The sequence below is a fragment of the Nematolebias whitei genome, chromosome 10 (assembly GCF_014905685.2).
Source record: "Nematolebias whitei isolate Nwh7 chromosome 10, NemWhi1, whole genome shotgun sequence".
Taxonomy (NCBI): Eukaryota; Metazoa; Chordata; class Actinopteri; order Cyprinodontiformes; family Rivulidae; genus Nematolebias; species Nematolebias whitei.
In genome coordinates, this window is record NC_056507.1 from 21,335,248 (window position 1) to 21,361,500 (window position 26,253).

The 26,253-nt window shown below is 38.4% G+C and overlaps 1 protein-coding gene across 1 annotated transcript in view; it reads left to right on the plus strand.

Moving 5' to 3' along the window:
- The first annotated feature begins 776 nt into the window (after nt 1-776).
- The window catches only part of LOC119416244 (cat eye syndrome critical region protein 2 homolog), a 52,091-nt gene continuing 26,614 nt past the window's right edge, over nt 777-26,253 (plus strand). Inside the window, exon 1 of the mRNA XM_037683451.1 lies at nt 777-1,038. Coding sequence (XP_037539379.1) covers nt 925-1,038 — 114 coding nt within the window. The 5' untranslated portion in view covers nt 777-924. The remainder of the gene's footprint in view (nt 1,039-26,253) is intronic.

The window sequence follows — 26,253 nt, forward strand, 5'->3', positions numbered from 1 at the left end:
ATAGATAGATAGATAGATAGATAGATAGATAGATAGATAGATAGATAGATAGATAGATAGATATAGATAAACAGAAATTAGCAAATTTGATACTAATAAGTATAGATACTTGTCATTATAGGTTAGTGTCACAATGAAGCTTTTCAGATTTTACAGCAGGGGGAGTCCTTGTGCAAAATATACGATTTCACTTTCGGTCTGGATTGTTTACAAACTATCACTCTGCTTGTAAAGTCAGTGAACCATATTCTTAATTGCTAGTCTGGGCGACAGTTCAGTATTGCTTAAATGGTTTTTGGATATAAATAAAATAAATGGTTTGTTAGAAGTTGACAACCATAATAAGAAAATGAAGTTTGCCAAATAATAATTTGTAAAGTTCTATCTTTGCACACACAAAATTATATATTTATACAAAATCATATCCAAAGCACAAGCTACCTGTGTCATACCTGGCTCAGCTTTTTAGTCATTCACTGTTTACTATGATTCCATTTAAACGGCGAGCGCATTATCAAATTAAAAGAGAGGGGTGATATTTACTGTTGTCTTTAATACAGTAAAGAAAAGGTAATCAATAACAAAGATGTTCAAATATATATAATTCTATTCAACTTTAAACTGTTTCACAAAACTGTAAAAATAATATCTTTATTTTTTTTCTGAAATACAGTTTAATATAATTAACTTGTACTCCCCTCTTTTCTTGATGACTTGGTATTGCCCTTCGCGTCTGTTCATCCTCGGTGAGACACTGATTGAAACAGATCGTAGCGCTTCCCTGGATCGCGATGGCAACCACCCCGAAACGACAGGAGCGACAACTTTTTTCTTATCTGTAATGTTACGGAGGCACCATAAGTCGCAGCAGAAACTACTTTCTAATGTGAGAAATAAACCTCGTACACTTTTACGTGCCCGAAAATGTCCCAGGGATGTACAGTGGAAGAGATCCAGTCTTGGTGGGAAGTCCCCGCCATAGCCCACTTCTGCTCGCTGTTCAGGACAGCGTTCAAGCTCCCAGACTTTGAAATAGAGGTAACTGTTCAACTTTAAATCTTTGTAGCTACTCCGATGCCTTTAACCACGGAAATGAAGAGTTGTTTGTGTCATTGTTTTGCTGTGTGTGATCGTATGGTACAGTCGTTTGGGTTAACCCGCTTAGCGGTGTTCTCTGAACTTCTCGGACGTTATCCTGTTAGGTAACGAGTTCGTCAGTTAGGCTAAAAAAGCTAGCTTTAAATGCTAGTTGTAAGTAGCTAAATTAACGGGCTTACGCTAAATAAAGCGCGTGTAACGCAATTTATCTGACCTATTTGCGTCTCAACTCGCATGATATTCGTGAAAATATGCTCTTGAGTAACTTTGGGTCCAAATGAACCATGTGTGTCACTCGTTTGTTTTTATTAGCTCATGTTTACACTGGAGTGCTGCCCAAGCTATCACATAGGAAGGAGCTTAGAAAAGTTTCAAAAGCTACTTATAATGTAAATTTGAACGTGGTGTTTTTTTTATTTTAACAGTGTATATACATTTATATGTTGTTTCAAGTGTGTTCCAACTATTTTCTTCTTCTTTTGTGAGGTAAAGTGAAGTTCATGGCGTGTGGTTTGAGTTTATTGTCTTGCAGGCCATCTGGCTTGGGGTAGCCATAGGGACGCAGATGCTGTTCAGGCATTGTTTGCTCGATTAAGTCCCATTTTGTTACCAGAAACGAAGCTTGTTAGGATACAAGTCGGCTTATCTCCGTTATCAAGGCAAAGGCGTCCACAGACGCTCAGTGCTGCGTCATAATAAACTTACTTTATTGCACTGTAAATGCTTAATTTTAACTTTACCTCTCGATGATTTATCCTCCCCCCCCCCCCCCCCCCCCCCTCCACCTCCATTCTCTGGAAATGTACCCGGACTTTAAGGTGATACGTCCATCACGTGTAAACTTTGCGTCGTGATGAATGGAGATGGGTTTATCAGTGGAGCGAAGACGGATAGCGTTTAAAATAAAATGTTGAGGTCAACATCGCACATCAACAACCTCCATCGCTCAGCCATCCCCACCCCCTCCAGCAGGGAAACACGTAGGCATAGGCTTTGTTGTTAAACAAGTGAGAGCCAGATGGGGGGGGGATCGCATTGCTCCCAGTTTACCGGAAAGTTGAGGTTGTTTTGCTCCATAGAGGATTGGGTTTACTCCATTTTTTTTGTTTATCCTTGAATTAAAAGCCAGTTACCTAGTTGCAAAGCCTTGTTCACTTAGGTGCCTTTGCTTTTAACTCTGCAAATAATTTTAGATCTTATTAATGTACTGTTAAAGGTTATGCTGTACTCTCATCAAATGGTGCTGTTTGAAAGCTCCAGTTGCTTTTCAGATATCTTGGTATGCAGTACTGAAATCCAGGTATGCACTTAATGTAAACAGTGCACTTTTATTGGCTTAACAAATCGAAGCATACCAATATATAAAAAAATTTAAAACGTCTCAATCCCAAACGACCTTCCGTAGACGTCGCCATTGTTCACCCGTTCTTTGTCACTTTAGTTGTTTCTGTAGGTAAACAAGCACACGTGGTTGTCTTACCCATCATTAAAACTTGAGCATAACCCTTTTTTTCAAACTAGACAAAATATGTACAGGGTATATGCTATAACAAAATGTATTTGTCCTCAACGTCCACTACTACAACGTGCCGACACCCTCTCAATTGGATTTCAAGGAAACGTTAAGATTGATTTACACCTTGACAGCTTAATTGTGCACTGAAGTGTCAGATGTTAGATTCTCCATTTATTACACGTTTATAATAATTCATAGAGTAAACAAGTGCATTGTGCCTTGAAGAAGAATCCTAACCTTGCCTTACATTAAACTGTTTAGGTAGCGAAATAACTAGAACAGGGGTGCCCACCCAAACTTTTTCCCTGAAAGGACCAAATTTAAAATCTATCAGAGGGCTACGGGCCAAATGCAGTAATACATGAAATGCAAATACTTCTTTAAAGTCCATTTATTTATTACAGTTATTTATTTTCATTCAACCTTTATTTAGACGGGTAAATCCCATTGAGCCTCGAGGACTCATTTACAAGAGAGACCTGATTTCAACAAAGAGTGATAAAAACAATGGACAACAGCGACAACAATAGACAGCCACAAAAAAGGCATACAATTTTTTTTACAAATAAGATGGCAAAAAAGTAACAAACAGCTAGATTCATTATTACTTATCCTTCCATTCTGTATATAAAAACCATCACAGAAAGGCTGCGTGTGGGGGGGGGGGGTCCGCCCCCAGAGATTTTGATTAAAGTAGATGCCATTTCCTGCATTCTGGTGTATCATTATTATTATTACAGTAGATTAACATGAAACAAAAGATGTGAACTGTTATTCTTGAAATCTCTCAAAGCGTTCGTAATGCAACACCACTGCAGCTCTGCAGGTAAAGAGGCGTTCACTTCAGGACAAATCGAGGTTGCTGATTGGTCAGTTGCTGACGTGCCTACTGGATTGATTGACAGGTGGTGGGACTTGTGCAAAAAAAAAAATCATAGATTTTATTGGCTCGTTTGAGACTGTTCTCATTTATTTCATATTTATTCAATATTTTGGTGAATCTAAGGTTTGAGAACTGTTTCCTGACACAATCCTAATGATTTCTTTATTTTTCATGGGTGCTGAGTTTAGATTTAAAGAGGCTCAAATCACCACTGAAACCAGTTCATATTTACAATTTACTTTTAAACACTTTGTGATTTATAAGTGTGTTCTGTCAAAGGAAAATGTTATTCCATGGCAAGAAACTGCCGAGGGATTATAGAAAGTCTGTCGAAATATAAAAATATAAATTAAAATTGTAGATGAACAGATGCTCAGATATATTCATCAATTAACGCGGATTCCTCATTTTTCTGAACTGAATAAAACGTGCATTGAATTTAATGAAATGCAAACGTGAGACGTCATTTATATTTGACCCATCAAAATGAATGCGGTCATTTATTTACAGAATCAAAGTTTAACATCAAACATTTACATTAATTTGGCAAATTATGAAAATAACAACATAAGCAATCAATCAAGAAAAATCATACGGCCATGATTTTTCCGTTGCTTCACCACAGACATTTATGAAACTGTACAATTATGATCTTTTACCCACACGGATGTGGATGAGCACTTTACACAGACATTTCTAAATATCTGGAAGAATTTCTACTTGAGAGGAAAGTTTAAAGGGAAAGAAGTTAAAGGGAGTAAAGATGGTATGTGAGGGGAAGTGTTCACCAGAACCGACACTCTCCATCAGAACCCAGCTCACCTCGGTACGCTTGGTAGGAAACTTGACTCATTACCTTTCTGAGATTAATCAGCAGATATGGAGTTCCGTTAACGCTACCTGTCCAGCGTCTCCTTCGGATGGCTGTAGCTCGTCAGAAGTAGTGGCGAGTGGAAAGTGTTATATTCCCATGACTCGGAAGAGCTCTGTTGTCATGTCAGGATCTTCCCGTCTCCCAGAACTGGGCTTCTCTCACAGAACTGGTTGAGCTGTGTCTCCAGCAGAACTCCAACAGCACTCCATCAGAACTGCACAGAACTGTCCCAGAACCGTTCCAGCACCATCCCAGAACTTCTAACAGAACTGTCCCAGAACTCAGTAGACCAGGAAGTTCCGACATTTTTAAGATCTCTCTCCCGGTTCACTTTTGGGAGTATTCCCATTGGTCAGAAACAACCAGACGGGGTGTGTTTTGTGACGTAAGAGGTTAGAAGACAGCAAGAATTGTTATGAAACAGATCAGAAATGTTCTCACAGACAGAGAGAGTTTTGTTTTGGCGAGTTTAGAAACAGGTGCCAAACCTCTATATTTACGTCTGAGAGGATTCTAAAAACATGACAGTTCGTTCCAACAACTTGTTTTGCGTTTGACTCCAACCTTGGACCAACTTACACTTGCTCATTCAAAAGCAGAAATCAGAAAAGGCATAATTACTCTGTAACAGCTTTGACATGAGTTCTAACTTTGCATGAGAATAAAAATCATTACACAGTTAATAAAATTGATTAGTTCACTGCAACATCTAAAATGGTTTGAACTAAGACACTTTGATTATCAACATTTGTAAAATAGTAATGATAATAAAAGAGAGTGTTCTTTTCACTTGAATCTTCAAGAAAGAAAGTCTCAGGATGGGTGAACCTGTATTTCTGGATTCAAATCAATAAAATGACAGTTCCTGTCCCACAAGGTTCTTAAGGTCAAGGGTTTTGACCTTAGGCTTAGTCGTGACACCAGATTAAGTTCACTACAAAATTATTTAATAAAAAAAACATAAATTTTCTACTCTACTGTGTAATCCGTGTAGTTAAATTATGGTAGTTAGGCCGACTAACAATGAAGTTAATGAGTGGAGTCAATGAGTCATTGATTCTTCAAAGGAAATTTTAATAAAGTAATGAGACAGCTTGGCAGGCCAACTGAAACAACTTGGCAGGCCAACTTTGGTCCGCGGGCCCCACTTTGGGCACCCCTGAACTAGAAGACAGCAATTTTCACCCAGTTTCAATTAGAATATATATATTTTTAGTTTTTTTTTTTTATCTCGAGTCATGAACCATTCAAAGTTTTATGAGTGTTAATTTTTTACTCCAACTAGGTCTTTTAAAAGGATCATATTTTGAATAAAATGTTTGTGTCTGAATATAAGAATATATTACTATCCTGTCAGGCAATCCTGTGCCACAGTGTTTTATGAAATATCAACATTTGTTCTTGAATAAACGTGTAATGTTGAAAAGCAAGTGTTTAGGTCCTTGATTTTGGATTTGATTTTAAATCGAGTGTAGGATGTTAGAATTAAAGTGTAAATACTATAAATGATATATGAACAGTTAGAGGCTTTAGGATGTGTGCTTGATTAAACAAAAGGTGTTTCTGTGTGTATGTTTAAGAACTGTGTCCATAAGAAGGGATTGCATTTGATTTTTATTGATGTATTTGATATCTAATTTGGCTATTGTCATATTTAACAAATGATCACCCTGCTCAGATATTAGATATGCAAATGCTTTTGTCATGGTGACTGAACTGAATACTGTACCTGCTTGTGTAAATGTTGTCTTGAGTTGAATCGCATGTTTGTTTCAGGCACATTTTCTTTGTGTAACTTGTTGTCTACAAAAGTGCTGTTGTGCATTTCTTAGTACCCTTAAAATATTATTTTGGAATTATTTGACAGTATTATAAAAAAGAGGTGAATTAAGTGCTTTATGTCATGTTCAAAACAAAGCAACCTTTTCATTTTAGTACATTGTGTGATTGAAGTTTGTTTACCCTGTCATTTCATGGTTTGTATAGCTGACTTTATAGACGGATGCCAGATTTAAAACTTAGGCAACCCTGTCTTTAATATTCAAGAAATCTTTCTCTTTAGCGTCTAATACCACCAGAACATGATGTACTGCACTAAGCTGACAAAGACTGAATTTGTCAGGTTGATTTTGTTTACCTACTGGGGTTCTGATAAATATTCCCAAACGCTTCTGAAACCTGAACGTTTAGATCCAGCGTGTTTGCTTTCTGAGGACTTTGTGTCATAGAAATTAGAGGAAACCGTCAGGCAAACATGTTTGTTTTGCTTAATGCTACATAGCAGCAACAGGACAAGCTGGCCTGGGCACTCTGATACTGTATGTGTAGCAGACTGAGCTCACTCTTCTTTTTTTCCCTGACTTGTTTAAGTTTATCAAAACTGATGAGCGTGAGCAACATGTAAATTATCTGTCCTAACTTTTAAATAAAATCCTCTGTTTTAAATTTTACCAGTCATTTTAGCCTTCGTGCTTGATGTGCTTTTCTTTCTGTTTTTTGATGAATTGGTTGGGTGGAGTTAGTTAACTCTGCAAACATAGCTCTAGACGCATCAGGTAAATTAGCTCACAATGTGGGGTTGGTGGGCAAGTTGAGAGGCAGGAAGTGGTTGCGTAATTGCTCATGACAGAGTGTGAGCTGATGAGTTTCACTTGACTGTGCTCTTTCTACTTCTTTTATTTTTGTGGACATACATTAGTATGTTTAATTGGCTTCTGTCATTTTGAATGTCTTTTCAGTTCAGTTGTGGCTATTGGAAGTCTGAAACAACCAGATCATTAAACTCACACAAACATTCTGCTTAAAAGTAAAGAAAAGGGAAGTGGAATGTGTTCAAATCATTGTTGTAATGTTGGGTTGTTCAGATGCACATCACCACTGAACCTATGTTTAGGTAATTTTTTACGACACACCCTCTGAATAACAGAGAACATACCCCAATGCTTGCTTCAGATTGTTTTTAGTAAAACATCTAAAACCTGAAAACTTGGAAAACACAGATTTTTATCTTGAACATGTTCCAGTATTACTCCACTGAGTGCTGTTTATACTTTTGCCCTCTGGGATCAACTGTACAGAAGATGAGTCAGAAGGGTGTGGAAAATCATGCCTCCACATGATTACTTGTGATCATCAAGGACATCTAGTCTGAGGGATATTGTTTTAATTATATCAACAAATCTAAACAATTAAGCTGTGAATGTTTTTAGCATTTTTGGTTCAATCCTCACAGTTTTTTGTACGAGACTGCTTATATCACATTTACCCCCGAGATGGTGTAGGGTTAGGGCAGCCGCCTCGGGACCCAAAGGTCCTGGGTTCGATCCCCGGTCATTGCACATCTTGTGGTGTTTCTGAGCAGGACACCCTATCACCAGTAGCTCCCTGGTGCCTTCCATAGCTGCCCACGGTGCCACCTGGTGGTGGATGGGTTAAAAGCAGAGAGCCAATTTCACCATTGTATGGGAACAATGATGACGATACATAACAATATTATTATTATTACAAAGATGCTGGTTTGAGTGTAGATCTATTTGTGTTATTGATAAACCTAAGAGTTACTTCAAGTTAAATCAAATATTTAACAGGTACTGTAAGTCTCATCTTAGACAGGGAACCACTCCACCTTGCATCTTGTCTCTCACCTACTTGGACACCTTCTGGCAATTTTTATGCAATTTCTGAATGGACCAAGGCAGGATGGGGTGTTGAAGCAAATCCTCAATGTTGCGCCTCTGAGCCACCAAGCAGGATTGTAACAGAGTCATAACAGTACACAAGTGAAAAGGTAATCTGGATTTGCAACTCACAGATGTGATCTAGTGATGAATGTGTGACCACTCTGCCAAGGATTTAAAAGCCTAAACAACAATAAATTGATTTGTTAGAGAGAAGATTAATGATAACTCTCAAATGAAATTTGCATTTAGTTGAAGAATTAATCAAAAAGATTGATAAACAGTTAGTTTGGCAGGCTTTGATTATCCATCCATCCATTATCTGTTCTGAAGTCGGGTCGTGGGGGCAGCAGCTTGAGCAGGGAGGCCCAGACATCTCTTTCTACAGCCACACCTCTTCCAGCTCTTCTGGGAGAATTCCATGGCGTTCCCAGGCCAACCGAGAGACATACTCTCCAGCAATGTCCTGGCTCTTCCTCTGGGTAGAGACTTGGTCACCAGGTGCTTGCCAACAAGCCCCTCCCTTGGGCCTGGCTCCAGGGTGGGACCCCGGTACCACATCCGGGCAAGGGACACTGAGCTCTTTGCTGTTTTCTGTTCATAAGAGTCTTTGATTGAGGCTTTCATGATGTATGATGGAAACGTCTGTTGTGTTCTGCTGAATCCCTTTTTTGGTTCCACAAAGTTCACTTGGTTTCTGAAAGCTCACGTTTTGTGACATCATTCACTTTACATGCAGCCTTAAGACAAACTGGTCTTTGTGGTCATTTTGCAGAACAGTTTTGTGTTTGCTCCTCCAGTATCAGCATTAATGGATTGCAGTTTCTGTCACCTAGTTACTTAGAAACCTGCATAAATTAAAGATGGTTGTGTGAAATAAATAATATGTAAAATTTATTATAATAATAATAAATGAAGTGCTACGTGTTCTCATCATTGTATGTTCCCATACAAAGACAAAATTGTCTCTGCATTTAGCCCATCGCAGCTAGGATACATACACCCAGGTGGAGCAGTGGGCAGCTATGTAAGCACCTGGGGAGCAATTCAGGATTGGGTGTCCTGCTTAGAGACACCACGAGGTGTGCAATGACCGGGAATTGAACCCAGGACCTTCGGGTCCTAAATCGGCTGCCTTGCCCCTACACCATCTCGGCCCCCACTTCTTTGTCAATATGCATGCTCACTTTCTTACTATTTGACTTTAGCTGTTTGAAAACTTTAGAAAGTACTAAAATTTGTTGAGATATTGGAGCAAAAAAGTCAATTGCAGGGCTTCCTGTTTTTCTTTAACTTTGAGGACATTTAATGTGTGAAGCACATGAAATGTGTCTGAAATATTTTTCTTTTTGTTTAATGGATACTTGAGTTATGTGCCATGTTTGAGACCATAGTGTTAAGTCCTTGTGAAAGTGCTACCAGAGTAGTTTTCTGACAAATTCAGTGATCCAGCCCAACAGTGCTGATGTGGCAGCCTTTTTCTTTCTACGGTGGTGATCAGTGATAATGGAGGCTTCCTCGCTTTTCCTGGGCAGCCTGACAAAGGAGCCCCTTGCACATTGTTCTTGAGTTGATACACTTCACTGTCACTAGTTTCCAGTTTCCTAAAACTCCAGGTAGCAAGATGGAAAAGCAATTCAGAAGGAGGAGAGCATATTTAGAATGGGCAAGAATAAGTGGAGAAAAGTGTCTTTGAGATGGAGAGGAAGCAAGCGAGTAAGCAGAGCACATTAGTATGAGAGAGTGCTCTGTAGGGAGGCAGCCCAGTGTCAACGACTATGCTTTGCTTAGCATAGAGTCACCCTGCTTAGCTTTTTGTCTCGTTGGCATTTGTTTAGTTTCTTGGCTGTTTGTCAGTAAAACGATGCCGGAGGTCACAACACCAACAGACACTGCTGGCTTCTTTTCCGTGATCCTCAGCGAGGTGCCTTTTCTTTGCCGCACACTGGCCTTCTTGTCAAAGACCTCTGTCCTTAACTTGTCATCCTGTGCTCTCCTGCCAGCTTATTTGGCACATCGTTGTCTATTGGATGGGCATCTTCATTAACTGCTTGTCATTTTCCTCACTGAAATCAGTTTCCTTTTTAGAAATATTCACAATTCCAGTACTGATGAACTAGGCTGTTTTTAGACTGGACTAGGACGTGGGATTTCACTGTTGTTTCACAGTCAAGTAGGCAGGGCGCTCAGTTCTGTTGGCAAGGCGGTGCGCCCTGCTTGTATATTTATAGGGGGAAAATGACAACACTGTGGGCTAAGAAAACAAGACAGGGTTCTAAGATCTTTGTAACATTTGTGATAAAAGAATAAATTGTTCTTTCAAATTTATATATCACTTGATTGGTAACTCTAAATTGTCCCTAGGTGTGAGTGAGTGTGTGAAAGGTTGTTTGTATCTATGTGGCCCTTGGACTTGTAACCTGTCCAGGGTGTACTCTGCCTTGCACACAGTAGCTATGTTTACATGCGCAGAATTCTTTGACCGGATTGAAATGTGTTCTGTTTAAATAATTCAAATGTATTGTTTACATGGGCACAATCTGTTCATGACGAGCGTTTACATGCAGCGGGCTTTGTTCTGAACAGCAGTACTGACATGCGCAGAGTGGTAAACTCTCCTTTAAAAAAACACAGAAGAAGAAGTTCTACTTCCGGGGTGAACGTAAACAAACCTGAGCACTCAAAATGGACCCGCGACAGGTTTTAATGATGGTGGAGACGTTACTGCACTCCCTGACTGAGCTACAGGTAATACAGATCATTTTGAGCTCTTTCAAAGTTTCTAGTAGAAATGTTGTGTCGCTCACCGACCAGTTTTGCTCCCCTGACATGCTAATAGTATTAGCATTAGCCAGGCGGAAATGGCAAAGTCGCACATGCGCAGTCAGGTCGGTTTTTCACGATCAGATAAAAACGAACAGATCAAGCATTTACATGCGCACCGATCAGGTTACGGATCAGCATAAACCACCCGTTTCATTCTGATCACACATTATATCGGATCGCGCCGAATACACAAAAAATAACACAAACGGAGTGTTTACATGACACACTTTTATTCCGACCGGCCATTGGATCCGGTTACTTATGTCCATGTAAACATACCCACTGACTGCTGGATATGGGCATCATTGACCCCCGTGACCCACAAAGGAAAAAACAGAAAAATATAATGGATGGATATTATGACCTACAACAAACATGACATTACTGATAAATATGTTATAATTGGTTGGGTAAGAGTTTTTCTATCAACAGTTTATATGAGTTACCTCTGCTTGTCAGACTGGCCCCCTCCCTCTCTGTTTTCAAATCCCGTTTAAAAACCCACTACTGTTCAGTAGCTTTCAACACCAGAGGATCTGTGTTTTTAACCTGTATGCTCCACACTGGTTAGTCGTCATATTTATTATCTGCATCGTTTTTATGTCTATATTCTGATTTACTTCATTTTGTATATTGCTTTGTGTGCTACCTGTTGCTCTATCTGTACAGCACTTTGTTTGGCCTTGTCACTGTTTTAAGTGCTCTATAAATAAAATGGTATGGAATAGTATGGTAACCGTTACATCTTCATTTATGCAACTGTAAAACAGATGACCTCACTTATATAATGTTTTGCTCTTTTACTTGTGCCTCTGCAAAACAGTTTCAGTTTCACCCTCATCATGTCAAATGATGTGTGACTTGTCACTACAAATGGGTATTTATGGGTATATAACAACAGATTGTTCACGTGTTTCATCTTTGATGTGTTGAGGCAGCACTACTCTTTGAAGGACTGACACAATTAAAACCTAGGGAAGAAATAGTTGACAGGTTATGTCAACTGCTGGTTGTTATTGTGATTTGGGCTTTAATGAGCTAATATGGATGAAGACTTTTTAGTTTAACAGTTTTATATATATATATATATATATATACACAGTGTTTCCCCTAGTTAGCTTGCCATGGCGGGGTGCTCATCTCATCTATGATTTTTGCTGATGGGGGGGACGGAGACATGTCTGAGCTCAGCTTGTACTAACAGTTTTGAGCGGGAGCGTGGGGCGTTCAACATGAGGGAAGAGGCCATGTGAGTGCTGCCTTTGGCTTTTTAGCTTGAGAGCCTGTATTTTGCGCCGCTAGCTTAGTGATAAGTCAGGGCCAGGGGGGGGTGGGAAGGGCGAGTTCAGTTTGGTAGGTGGGGTGCTCAGTTCTGTTGACGGGGTGGGGCACCCCGCCTGTATAATGGTAGGGGAAACACTGTGTATATATATATATATATATATATATATATATATATATATATATATATAAATATATATATACAAATTACTGTATTTGGATCTTGAATGGGCCATCAATGAGCAGGAATGTTTATTTTAGTTAAATAAATAATAAATGATTATTTCAGTTTGTTTTTTTTTTTGATTTTGCACGTTGTTGATCAAAAACAAAAATACTACCTACCAACTGTTTCAGAGACCAAAAACATTTGCTGAGTACAATTTATTATTATTATTTTATTTTTATTTTTTGCTAAAACACTTTTCACTCTTTTCTTTTGGTTGAAAAGTTTTTGTTGGGACTTTTCTGGTGACATTGTAAGTAAATGTAAATTGTACCTTATAAGGAAAGCAATCAAACCATTGTAGTGTGGAAAAAGAGGTTTTCATTTCACTGCAAAGGAAACCCCCGATGATGATGATGATGATGAGCAATCAGACCTTTTGGCAACTCAGGACCCACCCACACAGGAATTCTTTTTTTTTTTTAAACAATAATTTTTTTGTTTCTCTCTAAAAAATAGTCATAAACACGTCACCATTAGAATAAATGTTGTCATTTACACAGAAATGCAGAAAACAACCCAAAATGCTGTGTTTATGCCAGGCCTGTACGTTGTGTTGCAATGCTGCCACAAAATAACATCAGAAACAGGAAAGAAGACACGGAGCAGAAGCTCCAAACTGTAAACACCAGAACAAAAAGACTAGTAAGGCCAATTCAAAACCAATCATTGAACCTTTTTGTGGCCTAATCAGGAAGTGAAACTTCTATTTTGGTGTCATGTTAATAACCTGTTATTGACTGGAAGTGTCTGTCCAAGTATGCAGACATAAAGGATGATTTCAGGCACAGCATCCAGTGAGGGATGGGTGTAGGAAAAGGCTTTCAGCAAGATCAGAAAAAGAAACTGCAATTACACATCAAACATGGCTGTGGAAAAAAGAGAGTACTGAGACTGGACTGGTTTACTGATAGAAAATAAGTGTGTGGAGAATTGTGAAAAAAGAAAGGTCAACAACTTGTATTTGGCATGTTTGATAACTAGTCGCTCTATTAATTTTCCTCTCATCCCATTCTCATCACACTCAACTGCAGTCCCTTTTCCTCACATCCCCTTGTAGAGCCCCTGCACTCTCCCCATAGCTGCACCCCAGCCACTGGCATCACCATGACTAAACCCCAGATGGTGGTTCTTTATTTTTCCCCCCTGGAGGATGGAGGCTCTTCACTCTTACTGGGTGATGTGCTGCTGCTGCTGCCCTTCAGAGGAGGGGGGTCCTGGTGTGTGCACGTCTCAGTGTTATTGTAAGAAGCTGTAGTCCCATTAGATCTGGCAAAACAAAGCAAGAGCAGATTGCTGGTGAACATGTTCTTGTATGTGTTGTCTAGAAAGCAAGTGGATTAACAGGGGAGAAGGGTATCAAAGCATGGGTTGCTTGATCATATACCAAATTAAAATGGACACACAGTTTCTACTGTTTGCATTTTCTGATTATAGGTAACTCTTAGTCAATGCTTCTCACATAGCCTCTATAACAGGACTATTCAACTAAATTGCTCAGCAGGCCACATTTACTGAAAGCCAAGAGCTCAGGGGCCAGATATCCAGCAGTTATTTTCATTAGTTAAGTTTCTTTTACAATTTAAAATTGAGCTTTGTTTAAAAAGTAACCCACTGGTGGGCTGAACTGAGCACACCCATGGGCCTGATTTGGCCCCTGGGCCACCAGTTGTATAGCCCTGCTCTATAAAGAAACTTTGACATCACGCAGCAATATTTAACTTTTTTCATAGTGTTTAGAACAATGTTACTCTCATGTTCCCTTTACTTTCTTTATTTTCTTTTCACCAACGGACTGATCCAAAATTTACCTTTAAAACCTTGTAGACACCAATGTCTGACACGTTCTTGTCCACATCAAATGCTTTGAAAGTCTTTTTGACCTCTAGGAATACCTTGAAGTAGGGCTGGGCGATATGGACCAAAATTAATGTCTTGAAATTTTTAAGATAAATCGCAATATACAATATATATCTCAATATTCAAACAACTGCTAAGTTCATGGCATAAACCAATGCAGACATCCTCCTGTATTTTGTATTTTACATCGCTTTATAATGTAGCTGTTTTTGTTTCGTTTTTTAATATCATTTTCTTCCATTTATTTTTTTCAATTTTATATGCTTTCTTTTGTGATTGTCTACTGTTGTCATTGTTGTCTACTGTTGTCATCATTCTTTGTTAAAGTCCGGTCTCTCTTGTAAATAAGTCCCTGAGGCTCAATGAGACTAACCTGGATAAATAAAGGTTGAATGAATACATATTTTTTCTTTCCATAAAGTAATAACAAAAATATATGTTCTGAGTCAAAGCTTTGTCCCAATTGTCACACAGGCACATTTATTAACAAACAGTTGTGACTCTACTAAATGTCTAAAAAATAAACTATTTGCATATATTAAATAATAATCCTCTTCAGCTGCGCCGCCTTCACGTTAGTAAGCGTGTGGGAAGCAGCAGTGAGGGAGGAGAGGCTGTGTGAAGTTGGATGGACAGAAAAAGGAGAACTACACAGATTTTCAAGTCTTACAGTGAGAGGTGGCGCGACATATAAACAGCAGCTTATCATATCGCTAAAGACGCGATCCTTAGCGACTAATAAGACGGCTAACTTTAGCCATCTTGTTCCACAGTGGAGACTGGGACCGTGTCTTTAGAGATATGATAAGCTGCTGATTTATTAATGTTGCACCACCTAACACTTCCTCTCATAAGGCACAGCATGGCCAAGAGTTTTATACTGTGGTTTGTTTTAGGGAAGAAGGCTGAAAACACAGTCAGAGCTGTAACTTATAACCTAACGTAACTTATAGCATTGTTTTAAATGGTGAAAAAGATTCATAGTTCTAACCTTTTGTCAGGACTTGTTTTCGGCATTGTCTACAGAAAACATTTTTCTGCTGCTCATCTAACAATTTAAATCCAAACTATCTCCAAATAACAGCCATAGTTTTTCTGTTTGTTCAGCGTCTCCCATGTTTACTTGCTGTGTTAAACTCCCCCCACCTGGAGAAGCAGGAAGTGAGGGTAGCACATGCTGGTGAGGGGCTGGGTTTGTATTGAGTGAGGAAGAAAGAGGGGCTGTGTGAAGTTGGAGGCGCAGACGGGAGAAAAAGAACTACACGGATTTTCAAGTCTAATAATACTTGCGATGGTTGCGATAGAGCCGTTTTAACCATCGTAAATTTTAAAAAAAAATCTTGATACATCAAGTATATTAGATATATCCCCCTACGACGGAGCTTTAGGACCACGCCAAGGTTTTTTTTTTTTTACATTGATACGCTAAGAAAAAAGCCATAAAAATATGATAATAAAATCATAGTATTATGAGAATAAAGTCGAATAAAATCTTGATATTATGAGAATAAAGTCGTATGAGACTTTTTTTTTTGCAGCTCTCTTTTTTTTTTCACGAGTCAGATCCACAACGCGACCTGTCAATCAATCCAGTAGGTGTGTCAGCAAATGAACAATCCGAATCTAAATGAGTCGTAATATTATCCTAACGCCGACATGATAAAGCAGGGGTTACTGCATTTTAACTGTGATAAAATGAAGAATGTTGAGCATCTTGTAAAATATTGGTTTTACAAATAAGGAGATAGTTAATCTGTTAGCACATCAGCATCAGATTATTATCATTATCAGGACTTTGAACCTGCTTACAGTAAGGTGGTACGCTCTGATGGGCTCTCTGCAGGTAAGGAGCATTTAGCTTTGGATTGGTCATTTGCTGACTGGATTTATTAACAGGTCGCGTTGAGGATCCGACTCGTTAAAAAAAAGAGAGATCTGCAAAAAAAGAGTCTTGTGCAACTTTATTCTCGTCATATTAAGACTTTTTATTCAACGTTATTCTTGTAATACTAGGACTTTATTCTCGTAATTGCATGACTTTGTTTTTTTTTTTTTTTCTTAGCATGGCCCTAAAGCTCTGTTGTAATCCCCTAGCCCTACTTTGAAGATCAATAAGTTTTTTGCATGCCTTTTATAACACCCTATGCAAAGTTAGAGGACATTGTAAGATCATTTCTCCCCTCCCCTTGATGTGACTGACAAGCAGGAGCAGCAGTACACACATTAGATGGTTTCACATGGGGAGTGTGTGCACATAGTGGGGGAGGTAGAGGGGTATATTCAGTTTTTTTTTTTCCTTCTTTTTCCATCAGCCCCATTGTTGCAACTCCCCATGGTTCCCTCTTTCTGTCTCCAGTCTGGGTTGTGTTTGGAGGGACTCTTCAGTTTTGCTTTATCACTCTTTGTGTCTTTGCAGCTGGATGTGAAGCAGAAATGAGAAGTGGCAAAATTCTCACCAGAGCAGTTCTCAAAGGAGGCAGGACGTAACTAGGGTCACTAGTTGCTGTGTCAAGCCCTTCTAGACATAAGCCGCTTTGCTGTTGATAAGTACGACTCCTCTCTGCTGTCGCCTTATCAGTTCTTCTCAGATGTAGGTGATTTGCCACTGTGACTTGTTTCCCCGCTTTGTGGGCAGGATCTTCAATGCAAAGTGGGCAGTATTGTCAGTATAGTCATTGTTCATTCGATCTTTATTTATATAGGATAGTCTTGTGCATTGTGTTCTAGCCACTCCACCCGCTGTGGTCCTTAATGGCCCTATAATCAGACTATTTCTTTAGCGTATTCTGGCACTGCTTATGTCTGGATGTAACCATCTTGCACCATCATCTCCAATATCTCCCTGCACTTATTTCTTGTGGCACTATCCGTCAACATGATCAGAGAAGAAATGGAGGTTCAGGTGTAGCTTTTCTAGTTTTGCTGGGCAGTGACGTAGCTCCGCTGGCCAATCAATCAATGGCCATTGTCTGCTTACGTCAGAGCAGTCCACTTGGAACCATGAACAAGGTGGTCCCATAAACCGGGCAGGGTGGAGATGGGTATGGGCAGAGGGCAGGCCCTTAATTGGTGCAGTGTGGTGCAGAACTGATGAGTTGAGACAGTGGCAAAGCTCCAATAATGTGTATTGTCTTAGTTAAAAAAAAAAAATTTGTTATGAGGAAGCTATAAACAAGTATATGTACTCCAAATGATCAAGCCCTTTTTTTTAGTATGCATACTTTACTAGTACAAGTGTACACAGAGGAGTAGTATTTATTTGTGAAATTTGTAGAACACTTATTGGTGCAGTTTTGTTGGAGTCAGTAAAAGTTATTAGGGTTGCAAATTGTGAGTTGAAACTATTTTGATTTTAAATGTCAAAGTTTGGTTTCAAATAGTTTGCTCTCCAGTACTCTCCAAGTCTTGACCATGACTTTTTATTGATGACCTTACTCACTAATGATAATTTAGGTGGGGAATGTCAAAGTAGGTATTCAGATTAGGAAAGTGTTTGGACATCTACTTTTGAGTGTGTAAAGATATTGCATCAGGTTTTAGTTTGGGCTTGTCATTATTGTCACTGTTAATGACATGGATTCAGAACATCCAGTTTTGGTGTTATTGAAAAAAATATGAAGGCTTATTACTATTACTGTTAATGTCAAAACACAAATGATCTTGAAAACAGACATTTTTAACATTAATTTCCATCAAACAAATCCTGCTTTAGTTTAATTATCCAGTGCAGGGCCTGTTCAAAAATTGCAGTTCTAATAAAAATAGTCCAAATACATTTTTGTACTTGGCTACTTGACATCCTTGCTATTTCAACAGTGTAGCCTCATTAACATAACTTAAGTGTGTGTTTATTCTTATACAGAAGCTAAAGTTGGTGTGAACTTGGTCAAAGTGTCTTGGGAATTGTTGCATTGTTGTTTGTGAACCTTGTCACACCAACATGACTTCAAAGAGCAATAGCCAACATGACCCATTGCTGTCACCTTCTGGGAAATGCAACATTTAAGACAAACTCTACAGCCAGTTGCCTTTTAACCTCTAAACTTTAGATTGCAATGAAGAAATACAATAACTTTTTTCCTGCATTTCACGTTGTGTTGAAAACACAAATTTAGTAGACTCCCTTTGCTCTTCACAGCTGTACCTATAAAGTTCTTCCTCCCAAAATTAGCAAGCAGAATTGTTATGTGAATGTGCATATGGTTCCAGCAGGGATGTCTGCTGAAGCAGGAAGCTGAGTTTCATATGAGGAAGTTGACAATGTGGTGCAGACGAAGTGTGAACGGCGCTGCGGTTCTGGGTGGCCTCCCAATTCCTGTGCTTAATGATACTCACAAAGTCAATGTGCATGTCCAAAGCAAAGGGTCTTAATATGTCCGGTGCGGTTCAGGAAGGAACAGCATCCAACCCTTAACCTCCCCCTTAGTCTCTGCTCAACCCAGCCACCTGTCCCACCTGGTCCTGACATTGACGTATAATAAAACACAGCTGGAAGTTAAAACTGACCTCACACTTGTTTAGTAGGCATGCTGTATGTTGTGTTAGTTTCTGTTCCCATATTGTGGTTTAGCCCATGTAGAAGTACTTCAAGTTCGTATTTCAGTTCACACGGTTTCATGAAGAAATGTTTCCACATGGCTCTAGTTAAGAAAAGAGCAGATAGAAAGATAAAAAAAGGGTTGTAGTCATTCAAAAAAAAGCTTTAGTTGGTATTTTGTAAACCTGATGAGACTTCAACATATCTGTCACCAAGTTCTTGTTTTAAGCTATTAGTCAGATGTGTGTGGCAACAACTCAAAATGTGTTGATTTGTTCTGATCAGATGAACTGTACATCCTCAGGATGTGAGGGCGTTTTCCTGTGGTGCTATGACTCGTGCTTGTTATGTGGCAGGAGGTGGTTACATGTGGGGGTGGAGGGTGTTGTCAGATGATGGCTCCTTGAGGAACCATGTGTGAGCAGGGGGGTGGAGGAAGATGTAAAGAAAGACACACAGGAGAGGAAGAGAGGAGACTTTACACAACAAACAGGTCTCCCTTCCCCCTCCAGCTAGGCATACACACATCCTCCAACTGTTGGTGACATAGACCCCAGAGGAGCTGTTAACAGCATCGACTTGGAAAGTGTTTGCTCTGAGGGTAGCCAGAAAGACCAACCCCCTGATACAGGCTCTGTGGGTCTGCATCAAGCTGCTGATACCATTTCAGCTGCACTTCTTATCTATCAGTAAATGTCTATCTTATCAATCTTTTCATGCTTTTTCTCTCTCATTTGTAGCTCATATTGAGCAATCATGCATTGAAATATTCTATCTTAACAGGAAATTACAATACTGTGTAGTGTGAAAACACATCTCGACACAATGTACATCATTATTAGTTTAAACTTAATGCCTCATTTTTAAGTAATTATTTTCACAACATTCAGATGCCTATTTACACGTTTGTTTTGTAATGTCTCCCTCTTTAAGCTTCCTTTGGTCATTTACACATGAACAAGTTCAATTAATTTGAAGTGCAACCATGTGTCCTTTTACAAGACATCATGGTGGAATTAAGGGAGGCATGACATTGTCACCTATTAAACATGACTTTGACATTTCTCCTGTACACTTGTTTATGAATCAAATGTGAATAAACTTGTTAAGATACTTTTTTTTTTTAAATATTCTTCAAATACAAGTGTTGGTGTTCATAAATGCAAAACACTTGCTGACTGTTTACTCCTAAATGCTGCACCTGACTGGTTATACATACCAGACGTCATCATTACTTCTACCACCATTGAGCTGTGATGCTGACTCTACCACACACACACAACACACACTCAAACCAGTTTGGCAGTGTGACTTACCTTGAGGCCAGCTCAGAGTTGTATATTAGTGGATACGTTTAAAAACTACTTAGCTTTTTTTTTTTTTTTTTTTTTTAAATTGTCCAGTCATTTTACACTTGGGACAACTTCTTTCTTTCTACCAAATTTGGAAAAAGGTGTCTTAGGTTCAGCTTGAAAGTCTTGTATAAAGAGTTCTCTTGAGTATTATCGTGTATTCAATACAATGGCCACACAGGTTGACAAAGTAAGATTTACCTAGCTCTTATTAAATAGAAACAATGTCGATACATAAAATAAAAAAAAAGAAACCGCTTCATTAGATCAAATCCTTAAGCAAAATGCAACCTCAAGTTGGTTGCATAACGTCATGTTTTTTTAATCCTGAATTAACTCTGTGCTATCGTAATACATATTTTTTAAGCTGTCACATTATACAGCTTTCTTTTTTTTTGGTTTGTTTTAAAGGGTACAAAACTGTAATTATGTGTTTTTCTTGCTAGATTTTCTGTTTTCCTCCATTGTGCTATCACATCAAGCTTTCTGCTGTATTCACATACAGATGTTTTATGGCGAGTTATTTGTTACTGAGTGATTTGATTTTAGTTGTCATCATTAGCAGACTGTTAAAATTAATTTGTTACATTGACTGAATTTTATTAATGTCGTGGTTTTTAGATAATTTATTAAATGCTTTCAATGTTTTTATAACAATCTAATCTTAAAGGTACCAAAGTTGTTTCTGTTTACTTTTTAGCTGTGGTTTCTATTAATCATCTAGTAAATGAATATTGATGAGGTCAAAAATTTTTCCCTCTATTTTCTACTTATAGGTAGAGGTTTAAGAGAAAAAGGTATTTAATGCCATTGTAGCTACTCCTATTATACATTGGTGTAAAAATGGTGGACAGTAATATTTTACACTCGCTGCCTGTTTTAGATAAGTGTTGTAGCTTTGGTACACATTGACATCTTGTTTGTGTGAACAGAAGCTGACTGGTGGGATTAAAGTTGATGTGCCTTTTAGACGGCAATGAATAGACTCCGAGCAGAAATGGTCTATGCCTGTAACTGGAGGTGTGGATGCTACTTTTATCAAATGTTGTCACTTTATTATGAAATTATATGACATAAATGACAAGGACTCTCTGGACAAAGTGAAGGTGACAACGTTTTTAAGAGATTTTAACAAAATGTCTAAAAGAAATTAGACTCCAGTCCTTCCTTTGACATTTTGTCATGTTTTTGCTGCATGCCTATATTTGTCATTTGTTTCTCAATCATTCTGGCATTAGTCATTTAATCAAGAAAAATGTCAGTCAGGCTAAAATCAGGAGGCTTACTTGTTTGTGTCTGGGATGTTTGACCACTTTATCTTTGAAACCTCTGCTTGTATGTAATGTTTTAACTGATTGTTTCTTGTGAAGTGTTGTCCAATCAGTGTTGTTTTGCTTTGGCAGATTAGAACCACTATGTTTTACTTACAGTAGATCCTTGTGGAAAATTAATTTGCCTGCTTTTGAAGAAAAACATTGTAAAATGGGCCTTTCACAGCTGTTTTATGCAGTTCCAAACATTCTTCAAGCTTCTTTGTTTCAGTGTGTTTTATTCAGATCTTGTATTTCTACAAGAAAAAAACTACTTTTTAGGCAAATATCTTCAAAAGCCTAAGTCATTGTAGGCTTTTTTTAATGTAGTTTTCAGTTTGCCATGAACTCTGTGCTGTGTGAAGTCTTCTTTTTGAATTTGTGTACTATGTTCAATCGTCTCAGTGCCCTGAAACAACTTCTGTTGTGACTTTGTGCTATGTAAATAAACTGAATTGAAAAATGAACTGAATAATATATTTGCCTCTTAGCCTGTTTCTTGGAGGGTAGAATCTTGTCAACGTTTTTTTCTGCACTCTGTAAAGAGTTTTTGAAATAATCTTAATCTGCTCTGTTGTGTACCAGCAAATGTACCTGTACCTGTTTTTGTTATCTCCAATAGTAAAACAATTTACTTTTACAAGATAACAACAAACCTTAGGCTGCTTGCTGCTGATTCACTGCAACATATTCCAAATATGTTCAAGTTGAAGTTGAAGTTGTGTTTATTTGTCATATGTAAGGTTAACACAGGGTTAACGGTGCAATGAATTGCTTAGGATGAGAAGAACTGGTTTGACTCGCTAAAAAATCAAACAACAAGCAAACAAGAAATACTAAAAGCATGCAATAAGGGTACACAAAAAATACCAAAAAGTGAAAAAGTAATAAATTAATTATCTATTATATATTTATGTCCTAAAGAGATAGTGAACAACAACATGGTAGAATATAATGGTACTGCAGGATGAATTTGAATGAATAAGTGTTTCAAAGTAGTAAAATAAGCTATATATATATATATATATATATATATATATATATATACTGTACATAATCAACATATACCACATGGGTTATGTGACAAGTTATTGCACAGTTAGTGAAATTGAGGTTGAATTATTAGTTATTTATTGCCAGTTGTTCAGTGTTATTTATCGAGAGTTCAGTAATCTGGCAGCATGTGGATAATAACTGTCCTTTAGTCTTTTTGTACGTGATGACGGACTCCTGTATCGTCTGCCTGAGGGTAGTAGACGGAAGAGTCCTTGTGCTGGGTGGGTGTGGTCCTTAATGATGCTGCATGCTTTGCGCAGACATCAGCTGTGGTAGATGTCCTGGATGGTGTGGAGACTGCTACCAGCGATGTCCTCTGCTGTTTGCACCACCCTCTGTTGAGCTTTCTGGCTCTGACTGGTGCAGTTCCCGTACCACCCTGTGATGCAGCCTGTCAGCAGGCTCTCAATGGTCTACCTATAAAAGTTGGTGAGGATGCTGGTGTTCGTACCAAACTTCTTTAGTCTTCTAAGTAGAGTGTTTGTCTGGCTTTCTTGACCACAGTGTCTGTATGTAAAGTCCAGGATAAGTCCTTGGTCATGTGAACACCGAGGAACACGAAGCTGCTGACCTGCTCCACCTCAGCGTTGTTTATGTTGATGGTTGATGGCCTCCACGCTGTTTCCTGAAGTCCACTATCCTCTCCTTTGTTTTGTTGACTTTTACAGAGAGGTTATTTCCCTGACACCAGCTGGTCAGTGATTTCACCTCATCTCTGTAGACCCTCTCGTTGTTGTTGGTGATGAGGCCCAAGATAGTGGCGTCATCAGCATACTTTAGGATGACGTTAGAGCTGTGTTTGGCGGTGCAGTCTTGTGTAAATAGTGTAAATGTGTAAATATAACCGTCACACTTAAAATCAACTCCACACCATTTATCTGTTTTTGTAATAAATTAAACAAGAAATGGTCTACAGCTCTGCATATATTTTGTTTGCTGACTTTTGAACCCTAAAAATCAGTGTTTAAAAGGGTGGAGCATTCTTCCAGGTTTGTTTTTGAATTATAGAGCTGCTGTTAACTACAGCTTGCAAAAAATAAAAAGTAAGTTTATCACTCAAGCAAATCAATTTATGTGACAACGTTTATGGAATAATTAATATGTAGACTTAATCTGTTACTGTTAGCATGCAGTGCTGTTTTACATACATCATCCTAAATCTTCTAGACTTTAACTCTTGAGTTGATTTGTTGGTTATGTAGTAACCTCTTTGTTCAACTTCTTTGTTCTTTGTTTCACTTTATGTTTGACCTTGTAGATTACCCGATTTCAACAAACACAACTGTAGATTAAAAACAATACTACAACATTGTTTGTGTGAATAGCTGTAGGCCGGAGATTTATTTTATTACATTAAGTGGGGACACATTAGAAGTTGGAACACTTTAAAGTGTAAAGCTGTAAAGCCATTGCGATGTAACTCGCCACACTGTTTGCTGTCAACTTGAGATATGTTGCTTTCATAAATTAAAAAATTTTAAATTTGAACCTGGTTTTCTAACCGTATTATTATTTTTTGTTAGGACAATAATTGTCAAGTGCATCTATTTAATTATAAAGCAAATGTAAAGTCCTCGGCTACAGTAAGATTAAGATCTGGCACTATTGGGGACAGTGTGTAGGGAGAAGGACACGGTATGTATGACTCTTGCTGCTCTCCACAGAGGGTGTGGAGAAGTGCTGTCAAAGCATCAAAGGCCACGGCAGACTCCAGGCAGCAGGGCAGGGGAGAGAAAAATGTAGTGGAAATATGGCAAGCCATTTTAACATAAAATCGATTAGTCTGGCTATCTGTAGTTACATTCTAGATATCTAAAAATGAGTTTTGACCAAGAACAACTACATTTTGACTATCCAGAATGCTAATTTAAGATATATGTAGCCTATTTACATTCTGACTAGTCAGAATAACAATTCAAGATATCTTAAAAGGAATTTTGACTTGTCAAATTGTAATTCAAGATATCTGAACTGGCGTCACTCTGAATTTAAGTGTGGTGAATCCGATTTTATGTTAAAATGGCTTGCCAAAGTGGACACAAGGTGTTAAAGGTAAGGCCAGTGAGAAAAGCAGCAGGGGATTCTGGTGAGAGAGGTGGCAAATACCTTCAGGGTGAATAGCTGATTGCAAAGCAGCCCCACAGAGGACTGAAGTGATGACTCACCTTTTGACTAAGCCTTTACTCACCCTCCAATCTTTGTGTGAATTTGTGAACTGAATAGCTTGTTCAGTGTTTAGTCTACTACACCATTAGTTTAGTGATTAAAAATTGACTGTTTAGCTCCACGATTCATGTTCTCAATAGTTTATTGCTTGTTCAGCTCTCTTATCTTTGCATGCCATTGATCATTAATATGAAGCAGCCAAAGTACTGCAGTGTTTATTCTGCTGAGGCACGTGTATGAAAGATTTTTTCACAAATGTAGAAGTATGTCCTACTGTTTGTTAGTTTCACCAGATTTGTGGTCATGTTCAGCAGTAACCCATGCAGACTTTCAAGCAGTCTTGGTTTACATATCAAACCACCAGTGGATCGGTGGAATGAGTGCCTGAAGAAAGAGTAAACCTCCTACACCAAATTAATTCCCCTTCTCGCATTTGCCACCTGAGATGTAATGTGGAAGTTCAAAGTTGAGGAAGGTGGCGTTAATTCGAGGGTTTCAACGAACCATCCAATCTCATGTGCTGCACTCAGATCCCTTCTTATTCCCCAGCTGTGGCCTCTGGCTTTTTCAAAGTGTGATCAAAGTGCAGTTTGTCTCTGATGGATGAGTTCTCTTTGGCCCGGAGGCTGGTTGACAGGGGACCTGGAAGTAGAAAAGAGCACGACACAGGATCTCTCTGCATCCTTTGCTCATTTGCCTTTAGACAAAGACACACATGCTGTGGCTATTTATGCAAGATCAAAGTTTATCAGCAGCTGGATAACATATGAACATTTGAACACACAGCTCAATATCTACTCTGGGAATACACAGCTAAAGTAAGGGGAAGCTGTATTATTTTTGAAATGTTAACAGCCTATACTTTTTTTTTAAATTCTCTGTTCACTGTACTTTGAGCAGTAGAGCCAAATCAGATTTGTGTGCTAAAGCAATTGCAACAGGTTTCTTTATTGGCATTCACATCATATTTGGTACATGTGGTGGAACAATATTGTGTACACAGGGTCTCAGTTACATCCATCAAAAGTATAAATTGTAAAGAAAAGCAGTAATAAGGTCTAAGATATGAACTAAGAAATATGCTAAACTAAGAATATGCTCATCACTAATAGTACAGAAACAATACGCTGAACAACAGCAGCACAAACATGAGTCTGTGTGAGCAGATGAGTACAAATGAATGAATGAATGAATGCTTGATAAAAAAAATTATTGATTAGACTTACAATAATGGCATGAACTGAGGAAAAGGTGAATAAACTGCCATTACTACACTGCTGCTTTCACATTTTTTCTTGATTTTTATATTGTTTCAATCAGAGGTCTCGCCAAAAAAAAAAACGGGGTTTTCCCTTCTTGTCAAAAAGGAAAGTGATTTTGATGTTTTCAACCTATTCTTTGTTTAGATTAAGATGATTTCTTATTTATCAAAAAATCGCCCCCCAAAGCAGAAAAGAAAGCAAAAGTTTTCCAAACTGGACCTATCAATTACTTAAAAGCTAGAAGAATGTCAAGCAGAAACTATATTGAAAACAGACACAATTCTGTCATGAACCAGAGGCCGGATCGCAAACAACAACAACAACCACTG